Raw genomic sequence first — 14,034 nt, 5'->3', positions numbered from 1 at the left:
GATGACATAACAGGGCTGACAGTAGAGGAACCAGTAGCAGGAAGTGATCACGGAGTTCTACGGTGGATGATGACGAGAGAGGTAGCAGAAGTAAAAGGCAAAGGAATGGGTTTTAATTGCAGAAAAGGAAATTATGATGTCTTAAGGTACTACATGGCCTCTATTAACTGGGTAGATATCGCGCAGAGAATGAATACATTTGAACTGTGGTACACTTTTAAAACATTAAACACAGATGCCTTGAATGTGTATATACCATTAAAAAATACTCCACGAGAAGGTTTCCAAGTTGGATGAATAGTGAAGTTGCCACATTACTTGAGCAGAAAAAGGTGGCATGGAAAGGTTACAGAGCAATAAAAAGTACTGAAGCCTATAACAGCTACAAGGTGATGTGTAATAGAGCCACAGAAAAGGTTCGACAGGCAAAGGCAGTTTATGAGAAATCACTAGCAAACAGAGCAAAGAGGGGGGATAAAGAATTCTTCACATATATAAATGCCAAGAAGACCAGGACAAACCAGATCGGACCTTTACGTAAGGGAAAGGGGATAGTATTAAATACACCAGCTGCTGTTGCAGATAAACTCAACAGTTATTTTGCATCGATATTTACAAATGAAAAGCCTTTTGTGGCAATGGGAAATTGTGGGAGCGAAGTTAAAAAATATGTAATTAATGATATTGAAATTTCGCAAGATTATTTAATGAAAAAACTTTCGAGCCTACAGACCAGTAAGGCTCCTGGAGTTGATGGAACTCGCTTGCCGCCTCTCTTAAGATTATACCCTATAATCTTAAGAGAGGCAGCAAGCGAGTGCATTGAACCATTGAGGCTAATTATGCGAGCATCACTAGACTCTGGGGAGATTCCATTGGATTGGAAAAGTGCAAATGTATCTCCCATACATAAGGGTGGCTCTAAAAGTGAAGTTGGAAATTATCGACCTGTCAGTCTGACTTCAGTAGTAGGGAAAATCATGGAGGCAATGATCAAGGGTGGAATTCAGGATCATTTGGATCGAATTGAAATTCTCAAGGATACTCAGCATGGTTTTGTAAAGGGAAAATCATGTTTAACAAATCTGGTTCGCTATTTCGAAAGGGTCACTCACGAGCTGGATTTAGGGAATAATTTCGACATTGTTTATTTAGATTTCAGCAAAGCTTTTGACTCAGTCCCACATGAGCGGTTGCTTTATAAGCTGGAACAGGTTGGAATCACTGGGAAAATCCTTAGATGGATAGTAGGATGGCTTCAGGGCAGGAGGCAGAGGGTTGTGATAAATGACTATTCCTCAGATTGGATTGATGTAAGAAGTGGGGTTCCCCAAGGATCAGTACTAGGACCATTGTTGTATTTAATTTTCATAAACGACATTGATGAAGGGATAGAGGGCGTGATGTCTAAATTTGCAGATGATGTTAAAATTGGTAGAGTAGTTAATGATCACTGTCAAGCTGAGCTTCTTCAGAGAGACCTAGATAGACTTCAGGAATGGTCAGAAAAATGGCAGCTGTGCTTTAATCCAACAAAGTGTAAGGTATTACACCTGGGAAACAGTAATCCCAAAATAACTTATTCACTTGGTGGAGTTCAACTAAACCCAGTACTGGAGGAAAGGGACTTGAGTGTTACGATACGGTCAGACATGAAATTCTCTGAGCATTGTAAACAGGTTGCAAGGAAGGCCCATGGTGTCCTATCGATGATCTATCGAACTTTTGCAAGTAGAGATAGGGACGTGATAATCCCATTATATAAGGCTTATGTTAGACCACAATTGGAATACTGTGTTCAAGTATGGAGACCGCACCTAAAGAAAGACATCGAGCTTCTTGAAAGGGTGCAAAGAAGGGTAACTTGCCTGGTGAGATCGGCAAAAGGGCGTCCTTACGAAGAAAGACTTCGAATATGTGGGTTGCAGAGTTTGGAAACTAGACACCTTAGAGGAGATTTGATTGAGGTGTTTAAGGCTCTGAGAGGCATCAGTAAAATGAATGAGGACAAAATTTTCAAGATTATAAATGATGCTAGAACTAGGGGACATAAATTCAAGTTACGGGGGGAAATGTTTAGATTGGACTGCAGGAAGTTTTATTTTAGCCAGCGAGTTATAATTTACTGGAATAAGTTGCCTTCATGGGTGGTAGAGGCCGAAAGTTTGGGGAATTCAAAGTTCATCTGGATAGTACTTTTGGGTAAGGGAAGCCCATAGGTTTAATTTCGTTTTTTTTTTTTTTTTATTAATTATTATTATTTAGTTATTTATTTTATTTTATTTATTTATTTTTTTTTATCATTGTTTTGTTCGGTTTTTTTTTTTTGGCTGGTGCAGCATAAGCCATAGGCTTTCTTGCACCATGCGGCCATTACTAATACTTAGTACTGTGCATGGGCTGAAGGTTGAGAAGACAAAACAAGACACTTGCTGATATTAGATTTGAATTTCTGTACTGTAATTTTCAGGAAATACTTGTGATGAGAAGTTGTTCCAGAAAACAGAAGTTGAAGGAATAAATGAGGAAGAAGGAAAGCTGGTTTTGAGAGTTTGAAGTTGGTGCAATAGAACCATCCATTTTTGATAGAGGTGTAAATAGAGATAGGCAAAAGTTGTAGCCAGTAGCTTTGGCAAGAGGCCAGAATGCTCAACTACTATTTGGACAAGAAAACAGTTTTCTACTCTTACGCTGTTCAATATCTAGTTTGGATTGATTAATAACTGCTTTACAACTGTTGCAAGCTTTGACATGTGTAGAAAATGAACCTGGAGATTTGGATGCAAGCCAATTGCAGGTACATCATTCTTATCTTGAACAGCCTTAAGGCATTTATTGGAAAACCAAGGTTTAGATAAAGGACAAGATTTTAAGTTGGAGTGTGGAATAAAAAATTTCATCGCTACAAGAATAATTTCACTGACACAATCTGAGCAATTATTGATATCAGGAGATTTAAAGCACAAGTCCAACTAAGGAAAAGAAGAATAGAAATCTTGTGGGTCATCCCATGTTGCATTCTTATAATGCCAAACAACATAAGGTTGAGAATGGCCATGAGAGAAAGCCTCCATTGGAGAAGAAACATCACAAAGTTGTGATCTGAGTTACCTAGAGTGCACTCACCTTGACAATGTACTTGGAAGGGTTGTTTGTGAGAAAAGGATCAAGCACATGTGCGGTTAGGATTGTCTGGTATTTTGATAGGTAAGTGAATAATCTGTGGGAGGTCATTAGTCATTGAAAAGCCTTAGAATCTTAACCAGCTGGGGCCGCATGTCTAAAAAATGGAAGCCAGCTGGAGTTGTGAACATTAAAATCCACAAGGAAATTATCTCACTATCAGGGCAGTTCGACTGGAGAAAGTCAAATTTCAAAGAAAGGAAGTCAAAGAGTTCCAAGATTCCTGGATTACTGGAGTTGGGAGAACAATAGAGACAACAGATGAATTTGACAGAATGGTGCAGAGATGTTTTAAGCCAGAGAAGATTGACAAGAGGAGCTTCCAAATTACAGTGAATAATAAGGATAACTGAGATGAGCAATGGATGAATCAACTGATAACTGTAATTCTTTCAGAAAAAGTAGGGGTTGGGAGACTGTAAATGGAAATGGACATCACTCAGTTTGGATCTGAGGCCACATATATTTGTGAAATGAATGAAGTGTTTGTTAGGTGTAGATCTTCTTTGCAGATAAGTTTGTTCTATTAGTTTGACTATTCATGATGTATTCAGTAGTAATAAAAAGTTGGGAAGATATGTGTGCATGAAGTAATGAAATATTTGGATGTGCCCTGCTCCTTGACATAACATGGTCTCGATAATGCACCCCGCATACACACTACTCAGACTCCCTCCAGTCACAATCCAGCAGAGTAGAAGCTGCAAAATTATACACTAGCTGATCCAGATGCCTCCTAGTGAGTTGCCAAAGGTTTGATCTGGTAGACTATTTAGTAGCCAGCTGGTGAACACCATTTTAGAGCAGTGCCCTCATAATGTAAGGAAGACTGGATCTTATGTTGCGCATCATAACCTCAGAAGACATCAAATATACTACGTGATGGGGGTTGCTAGAGCTTTTCTCTGGAGACTAAACATGAGTTTCCCCATTTCAAGACAAAGTGGTAGTAGTGTACTAGTTGATGAAGTTCACCTACCATCTATTATGATAGGTGAACACAGAGGGGCAGTGGCATCCCTCTATGTATTGAGGAACCAAACCTCAACCTCTGCATTTGTTGGTTTACACCTCAAGTATACTAGATGAAATATTTCAGGACTTGCACGGGGGGGGGGGGTTATATCCAGAGTTACAAATAGTACCACTATTGTGAAGGTGCAAGCTGAGGATTTAGTTGTTGCAGAACAACTGGACATCACTGAAATTCACTCCACTTGACTCAAGTGTCACTAAAATATCAATTCCATCAGCATTTTAGACTTCCAGGTAGTAAACCCAGCTTGTCATACCTGAGGGGATGTCTGTGATAACCTCAAGGACTGTATGCCCATGCTAAAAGTAATTTGACACCCTACCCAGAATTTTGGAATTATCTAACACTCCACCCTTTCCACCCCCACCATTAACTTTAAGTTGATAGTAAATGCAATGGTGTGCAACTTATTTTGTTTTGGGCCAAAAAAAAAAAAAAAAAAAACATAAACAAGAGTAAGAAAGAGGGAATATGTGTATTATTAGGCATCAGTCTAACCAAGGCTTGTGCCTAATAATACATATCTTCCCTCTTTTTTTTTTCTTTTTTTTTTTGCACCAAAAGCCTGTTGCTTCCTTGCACCATATGGCAAATACTATTACTAAGGCTATTTGAAATTGACTAGGTTAATTATTAGCTTCAAAGAGAACAAATATGTCCAGAGCTCACAACTTCCAGGTGTGAAACACAAAACACATAAAGAAATAACTGTCATAAATTTTTTATGTACTAATCAATCAGTTAATATATGCAATGAAAGGAAATCAAAGTGAAAAATGCTTATATGTTGCCAAAATTTATTAAAATCTTTCGGAATCCAAAGGATCCATGAAAGCAAATACCCAAGTTTTCGAGAGGCAACCAGAGAGGGTAATACTCTTGATTTGGTTATCAGCAGTGATCATTCGTGTATTAAGAATTTGCAGATAAAGGAACCACTCTAGGTGGCAGTGATCACAGTGTACTGATGTGGGATTTATTTAAAGATATAATTACCATCAGAAGTAAAGGAAAGGGTTTTTGCTTCCGTAAAGGTGAGTACAGTGGTCTCAGAGAGTTTTTAATTTCTGTACAGTGGGATCAACTGACGATGTTATCAACAGTAAATTCTAAGTGGGAAGCATTCAAGGAATTAATCGTGGATGCTACTAAAAGTTTCATACCTGTTAAGAAATATTGTTCAAGGTTTAGGCCTAAATGGTTATCAAATGAACTAGACTCGTGACAGAGAATAAAAATGCATGGGATGCATATAAATTATCAAGCAACTCAGAAGCCTATGGCAGATATAAGTAGTATCAGGTCACAAAGGAGGTTAGGTGGCGAAGGCAGATTATGAGAAATCTTTGGCAAAGGATGCTAAGAAAAACAGCAAGGATTTCTTTACTTATATAAACTCTAAAAGGAAGGGAATGAATCTGACTGGTCCACTTGATATCGATGATTCGACTGTTGATGATCCTGCTCAGATAGCAAACAGACTGAATGAGTATTTTCATCTACATTCACACATGAGGAGTTATTAAGGTTTGAAAATGGCAGAAGGTTATCAAATTGTAGCAGGGTGCTTAATGATTTTGTAATAACTGAGAGCAAAGTGGAGGAGAAATTGTTGAAGTTAAACATACGAAAGGCACCTGGGGTTGATGGGATCTATCCAGTTATATTAAAGGATGTGGCAAAGCAACAAAGCAAACACTTAGCCATAATTATGAGAGCATCCTTGGACTCAGGGGAGGTCCCCACAGACTGGAGATGTGCTCCCCAATTCACAAAGGGGGATCCGAAGGGTGACATGTGTAATTACATATCAGTCAGTTTAACTTCTGTTCCGGGTAAAATAATGGAGTCACTGGTTAAAGATGCATTGCAGGATCATCTAGACAAGACGGCAGCAATAATTCAGACACAGCATGTGTTTGTTAAGGGAAAGTCTTGTCTGACAAATTTGATAAGATATTATGATGTGGTTACAAAGGAACTGGATGCAAAAAATAATTTTATATCATATATTTGGATTTCAGGAAAGCTTTTGACACTGTTGCGCATAGAAAACTATTGTACAAATTGGAGCAGAATGGTATGGTATTAAGGGTAAGTTGCTACAATGGATAAAAGTATGGTTGAGTGGGAGAAGACAGAAGGTGGTAATCAATGGGTGATGCTCTTTGTGGACTAATGTTATTAGTGGAGTCCCACAGAGTTCAGTGTTGGGTCCACTGTTGTTTTGTATATTTATCAATGATATTGATGAAGGTATATCAGGCTTAATGTCAAAGTTTGCAGATGATAAAAGGTTGGCAGGGTTGTTAATGACAGTAATGGCAGTGTGCTACTGCAACACAATCTAGATAATTTGGGCAGATGGGCTAAGAAGTGGCAACTGAAGTTTAACCTTGACAAATGCAAAGTACTTCATATGGATAGAAGTAACCCCAGAGAAACGTACCAACTGTGTGGTACTACACTTAAGGTGGTAGAAAATGAAAAAGACCTGGGAGTAATTGTGCAGTCAGATATGAAGTTTTCTGAGCAATGCAGACAGGCTGCCAGGGCAGGTCATGGGGATTTGTCAATGATATATAGGAATTTTGCTAACAGGGAAAAGGAAGTGATTGTCCCTCTGTATAAGGCAATGGTCAGGCCATGCCTTGAGTACTGCGTACAGGTCTGGAGGCCTCATTTTAGGAAGGATGTGGATTTTCTTGGGCGTGTACAAAGAAGGGCAACAAGATTAGTGAGGGGAATAAAGGGATCCTCTTACCAAGAGAGGCTTAAGTTCTGCAAATTGCAATGGCTGGAAACTAGGCACCTGCGTGGTGATCTGATTGAGCTGTATAAGGCCTTGAATGGGTTGAGCACACTGAATTCTGATGGGATCCTTCCACTTGTTCAAATTACGAACCTAAGGGGGCATAAATTCAAATTAAGAAAAAGACAGATGTAGAATAGCTGTGCGGAAATTTGCCTTTAGCCAGCGGGTGGTTAATTGCTGGAAAAAAAAAATTCCATCTGTCCTTGTGGAAGTTGATATGTTAAATAAATTTAAGGAGGAACTGGACAGGCATTTGGAGGGAATGGTGTGATTTTTTTTTTTTGGCTGATGCTGCATAAGCTCATACCCTTGCTTTCTTGCATCACATGCCACTACTACTACTACTACATTTCTGATTTTTCAAATAATCAGTTGTATAATTTTTTATGTCATTTTTTACACATCGAGAGACATATTTATGAATAAAGCAACTAACAGATGCAACAGTGTCAAAAATTGAAGCCTGCTGTTATTCAAAAGGTACCTCAAGTGATTAGCAACACTACTGAAAGATAACCATAAACCAAATTATGGAAATTTCTGCCACTTTCAGTCTCTGACAAAAAAAAAAAAAAAATCTCTGAAAAGATATCACCTGCATGCTGGAACTAAACATAAGTGGCAAGATACTTCTTTTAGAGGAAATGTCAACTTATTCAATATTTATGAGTAAAGCAAGTCATTGGGAAGTGATTCAAAGTAGGAAATATATAATGATGCTCATGTATAAACTTTGTTTGACTTTACAATGCTATGTATGTAAATAATACTATGTAGTAATTGCACAATTGTTATGTACTTTCCATTGCATGAAATTGAATAGCCATAAACAATGTGTAAATTATAATCTTCTTTACTTAATAATTATTAAATATATTACCAGCACCAGTTGCAGAAGCAGCAATTTCTCGGGAAAAAATTTCAACTGCTTGTTTACTCTTATGGTGAACAGCCAACCACAGTACAACCTCATTACAGGCCTAGCAATAAAAAATAAAAATAAAATGGATATGATCAAAATCACAACTGCACACAGCAACCATAAAAATATCTCTTCATTGTTTTTTTTAATAACAAAGTACTAACAACATCAACAGATTAAAATTGAAATTGCCCCACCTAAAAGGAAGGCATGCTTTGAGCTCAAAATAAGTGTAGTAACAGATATCAATGTAGACAAGAAAATTTTATCAGTTCAACAGTATTTTACTTATGAAAATGTAGTGTACATCAATGTGAAACATGGACTCCACAAACAGTGTACAAATGTCAAAAGTCATGGCAGGAAGTCAAAATAGTATGAATGTTGTCTTGATGAACACTGAACCCTACTTCTTGCACCTTGTGCTGTGAGTTGCGCAATGGTGGAGTGAAAATCCCATCACAGCTGTTGTCCAAATGAGTCTAATGGGTGATAGATATGATGAATGTACAGGTCAAAGAAGCATGACCACATCATATAAGCACTGTTGGGATATGAGAGCTGTACATGTATAGGTGCTGTCCTGATGGAAAATAGCCTTTGGGGGATGGATCATAGAAAAGGCAGTTTGTCATTATGTCAACATAATGTCTTACTGCATATGTGCCATTAATGAAAATTACAGGTGAACAGCTATTATAACTGATGATTCCCCATACCTTGATTCCAGATGTTGGCCTGGTATGCATCTCCCTGATTCAGACCAGAGACCTCTTTTTTTTTTTTTTGATTTGGTAGTTGTTGGCGCATCGGCTTCTGTGGCCATATTGCACCTCCCAAGGTTTTTGCAGTACTTTGATCCAAGCCCGAGGCGGGAATCGAACCCGCGACCTTTGGGTTGCCGGGCAGGTACTTTACCCACTCGGCTAGCCCGGTCGGCTCCAGAGACCTCTGTAACTGGTGTGTCTTTAGGTGCGCATATGTATGGCTGTCACTGAATCCTAAACAGAAACATAGTTCATCACTGAAGATAATATGATACTATTCTTCTTGTCACCATGCCGCTTTCTCAGACTGTAGATGGCGCAAATTATGAAATGGCACTAGAGACAGACTGGAACCAGATAACAGATGACAACAATGCAGTCCTATCATAGTTGTCGCAGACAGAGATGATATTATAATGTTGGAAATCTGACACACTAATGGATCTTTTTCTTGCTGCTGGTTGGCAGATCTCTGAATCCTCATGTTCTGATGCCACGGCCACCTAGTGATGCATCCAAGTACCTTTCTGTACCCATTATTGCCAACAGCATCCAGCTGTTCAAGGGTGATGCTGTTGGACAACCCACAAAAATGGCAATTTGCTGTGTTGACCATGAACAGCTTTCAAAGTCCATAAGCTGTGTATAATATCACCATATACATATTTACATGGTCATTCATTTATCATTTTGTTTGATACGCACAGTTTTATACATCAGGACAGAACAGACATGTTCCTGAACATTCTACTGTCCCAATCATTGTCTTCCTGATTTTCCCTACCACAGATGTCAACTGACCAGTCTGTAGTTATCAAAGAATGCACTCTTAGAACTATTTTAAATATTGGAGCTATACTGGCACTTCACCAATGCAGAGGAATTTCTCCCAAGTCCAATAATGTCCTTGTAATTAATCTGAATGATTCAATGAACTCTCATGTCGCCTCCCTCAAAATTACCGGGTTTATGGCATCAATCGAATACAGTAAACCTCCGCTATTCGCGGAATCCGTATTTGCGGTCGCTGATTTAATATAAAATGAAACCTAAAAAAATGTGAATTTTAAAGCGCTGTGAACATTTTCCGCCATAAAAAAAACATGGGCCTGGCTAAAATTATCTTTCCCGGTCAAAACAACACTCAGTGGGTGGGGGGAGAGGGGTGAAAAAATCGCGAGCGTGGATGTTTCTCGCTAATCCTTGTTCAGTGCGCTTGTCATGGAAGGTTTCGTCGTTTGCTTTTAATTTATATGCTTATAAATTGAATGAATTTATCAATTTATAAATTGATATGCTTACAAAAGTGATAAATCTACCATTTTGCAGTGTAAAATAGACTTTTTTCGAGTGTGTTAACGGAAGAAAGTGACTTTATTGTGGACAAGTTCTTTCTAACCCGTACAAAAATATGGCTACGAATAACAAGGGAAATGTGAAAAGATCAAAGAAGGTGATGACATTAGCGAATAAAATTGAGTTATTAGACAAAATTTCTAATGGTGAAAGTGTCTCCTCAGTGGCAAAACATTATAAAATCAATGAGTCAACGGTATGATCAATCAAAAAATCGGAAGAAAATATCCGCCGTAGTGTCCGTGAAAACGCGCTAATTGCTTCAAAAATTTACTCTGTAACTCGTGAAGTTAAATTATAAAAAATGGAAAAAGCTTTAAATCTGTGGACAGAAGACCGAATTCAAAATAAAATTCCGTTAAGTTCACTCATCATTTGTGAAAAGGCAAAATTCCTTTATCAACACTTTAGCGAAACTGGTGATAGCACTGGCGGGATAAGTTTTTTAGCTAGCAAAAACACTGGTTTGAAATATTTGTTTGAAATTTCTAATAAATATTACATTTAATATTAAATTGTTTCTTATTTTCATTTCGATGCCATATGCTTGCATTTCACTATGTACTGTCTATGTACATAGTCATATTATGAAGGTACATATAATACATACATAGACAAAATTTTAGACTAGTTTTTCTTATATATTTCATACTTTGGAACGAAATCCCTTTATTACTATGGGAGCCATAACTCAGTATTCGCGGCATTTCTCAGGAATGTAACCCCTGCGAATAGCGGGGTTTACTGTACTTGCACCTAAAGACAAAGAATGCTCTCTAGGAGCATTCTTTGCCTTTAGATGTGAGTATTCCATGTGGCTTAACCATGGCCTTACTCAGGATGACCACGTCTTACATCACTGATAGAATCCAATGAGCATGTCTTAACAGCATGTTTGCATTTACATAGTAATTTCTCGCTTGCATCAACCAAGTGAAAGGACTTTATTACTAAGTGAGAGAGAATACACACAATAAAACATAAAATGGAAACTGACACATGGCACAGATATTCAAGAGATAACATATATTAAGTTTAGCACAAATAAATAACATAACAGAGAAGCTTTCTGTTACTGTATGTAGCCTTTTTCAATTGAGCACTGGAAAGCCATGGTTTTTATGTGTATGGCCAACCTTCAAGTACGTAAATATGCGAGGTCATGGGAGAGGGATGGCTTACGGGTATGTGAAAAGGGTGATGAGGAAGAGAGAGAGAGAGAGGAAGAAGGAAGGGAGAAGGTTGTGGTAGGTTACTGCCATTGTAGTATGCAGATGTTAGCATTAGCATTAGTAGAGGCATATGATGCAAGAAAGCAAGCTTATTCAGCATCAGCCAAAAAAAAAAACACACCACTCCCATTTCACCCCTCCGTTCGCTTGAAATACCTGTCCAGTTGAGCCTTAAATTTGTTTAGGCTATCAACTTCAACAACAAGTGATGGAAGTCGGTTCCACCAAACAACCACCCGCTGGCCAAAGGCAAATTTCCGAACATCTATCCGACATCCGTCCTTCCTCAATTTGAATTTATGCCCTCTGAGCTGATTATTCTGAGCAAGATGAAGAATCCCATTGGCATTGAGCATGCTCAAACCATTCAAAGCCTTATACACCTCTATCAGATCACCTCGCCGGTGCCTAGTCTCCAGACTCTGTAATTTGCAAAACTTAAGCCTTTCTTCATAAGAGCAACCCTTTGTTCCATTCACTAATCTTGTTGCCCTTCTCTGTACCCGTTCCAGCAGCTCTACATCCTTCTTGAAATGAGGACTCCAGATCTGTATACAGTACTCAAGATGTGGCCTAACCATTGCCTTATACAAGGGAATAATCACCTCCTTATCCCCGCTAGAAAAATTCCTGTATATCACTGACAAGACACCATGAGCTACTCTTGCAGCTCGTCTGCACTGCTCAGAGAACTTCATATCTGCCTGCACAATTACCCCCAGGTCCTTTTCATTCTCCACCACTGTCAGTGTAGTACCGCAGAGTTGATACGTTGCTCTGGGGTTACTGTTTCCCATATGTAGTACTTTACATTTGTCAATGTTAAACTTCATTTGCCACCTCTCAGCCCATCTGTTCAACCTTTCCAGATCCTGTTGCAGCAGCATAGCGTCAGAGGTGTCCTTAACAACCCTGCCAACCTTTGTATCATCTGCAAACTTGGACATTAAACTTGATATCCCATCATCAATATCATTCATAAACACCGAAAACAACAACGGACCCAACACTGAACCCTGAGGAACTCCACTAATAACATTAGTCCACGTTGAGCAGTGTCCATTGATTACCACTCTCTGTCTTCTGCCACTCAACCATCCCCTTATCCATAGCAGCAATTTGCCTCCAATGCCACACTGCTCCAATTTGTGCAGCAGTCTTCCATTTGCAACAGTATCAAAAGCCTTTCTAAGATCCAAATATATAATATCAAAGTTATTCCCTGCATCTAGTTCTTTTGTGACTACATCATAGTATCCAATCAAATTGGTCAGGCAAGACCTGCCCTTAACAAAACCATGCTGCGTCTGAGCTATAACTGAATTCTTGTCTAGATGATCCTGCAGTGCTTCTTTAACCAGTGCCTCCATTAATTTACCTGGAACAGAAGTTAAACTAACAGGTCTATAATTACTTGTGTCAGCCTTTGATCCTCCTTTGTGAACTGGGGTTACATTTGCACATCTCCAGTCTATGGGTACCTCCCCTGAGTCCAAAGAAGCTCTCATAATTATGGCTAGGGGTTTGCTTACTTCCTTTGCTGCCTCCTTTAATATAACTGGATAGATCCCATCCACCCCAGGTGCCTTTTTTGTTTATCCTCAACAATCTCTCCTCCACTTTCCTCTCAGTTATTACAAAATCATCCAGCTCACTGCCAATGTTTACTTTACCTACATCATTCTCCTTCCTGAATAACTCCTCATGCGTGAATGTAGATGCAAAATACTCGTTTAGATTGTTAGCCACCTGAGCAGGATCCTCAACTGTTTAACCATCAATATCCAGTGGACCAATCTGATTCATCCCTTTCCTTGTTGAGTTTAAATAGGTAAAGAACTCTTTTCTGTTTTTCTTTGCATCCTTTGCCAAGGATTTTTCGTAGTCTGCCTTTGCCTGCCTAATCTCCTTTGTGACTTGGTTACAGACCAACTTATATCTATCATAGGCTTCCATGTCACCCATTAATTTGTATGTATCCCATGCATTTTTCTTCTCTGCCACATGTCTCATTAGTTCATCTGACAACCATTTAGGCCTAAACCCTGAACAATATTTCTTAGTTGGTATGTAAAGCCTGGTAGCCTCCAAGATTAGTTCCTTGAATGCTTCCCATTTTGAGTTTGCTGTTGGTAACATCATCAGTTGGTCCTACTGTATAGAATTTAAATACTGTCTCAGACCATCATAGTCGCCTTTACGAAAACAAAAACCCTTCCCTTTACCTCTGATGGTAGTTACCTCCTTGAGTAAATCCCACTTCAACACACTGTGATCACTGCCACCTAGTGGTTCATTTATCTGCAGATTCTTAATGCATGAAGAATCACTACTGATAATCAGATCAAGAGTATTGCTCCCTCTTGTTGCCTCACGAACATGCTGATGTAGAAAACAATCATCCAATAAATCCACAAAAGCCTTGCTAGTGTGCGAGTGACCAACCCACAAATTCCAGTCAATATCTGGGAAATTAAAATCCCCCATTATAAGACTCTCTGATTTACTGACCCACTCTATTTCTCTGTACAATATCTTATTATACTCATCAGAGTCATTAGGCCTATAGCACACTCCTATTCTCAATTTTGATTTCCCTATGCTTATGTCACACCAAACTGACTCGACACTGCCCTGTCCATCGATGTCGACTGGCTTCACTTCCTTGGACCTTATGTGTTTCTTAATTAATAGCATAACCCCTCCTCCCCTCCTGTCCTGTC

At 38.8% G+C, this 14,034-nt stretch overlaps 1 protein-coding gene across 3 annotated transcripts in view; it reads right to left on the bottom strand.

The window, feature by feature from the left end:
• LOC150078025 (uncharacterized) overlaps positions 1–14,034 on the bottom strand; it is a 442,574-nt gene that overhangs the window by 144,372 nt on the left and 284,168 nt on the right. For all 3 annotated transcript variants that reach the window (XM_090384338.1, XM_090384339.1, XM_090384340.1), the window contains exon 12: positions 7,915–8,014. In XM_090384338.1, coding sequence (XP_090240464.1) covers positions 7,915–8,014 — 100 coding nt within the window. The remainder of the gene's footprint in view (positions 1–7,914; positions 8,015–14,034) is intronic.

This window comes from Mastigoproctus giganteus, chromosome 11 (assembly GCF_048544385.1).
Source record: "Mastigoproctus giganteus isolate SK-2022 chromosome 11, ASM4854438v1, whole genome shotgun sequence".
In the NCBI taxonomy this organism is placed as follows: Eukaryota; Metazoa; Arthropoda; class Arachnida; order Uropygi; family Thelyphonidae; genus Mastigoproctus; species Mastigoproctus giganteus.
Note: the sequence above shows the minus strand (reverse complement) of the source record. Positions and strands in the feature narration are given on the sequence as shown.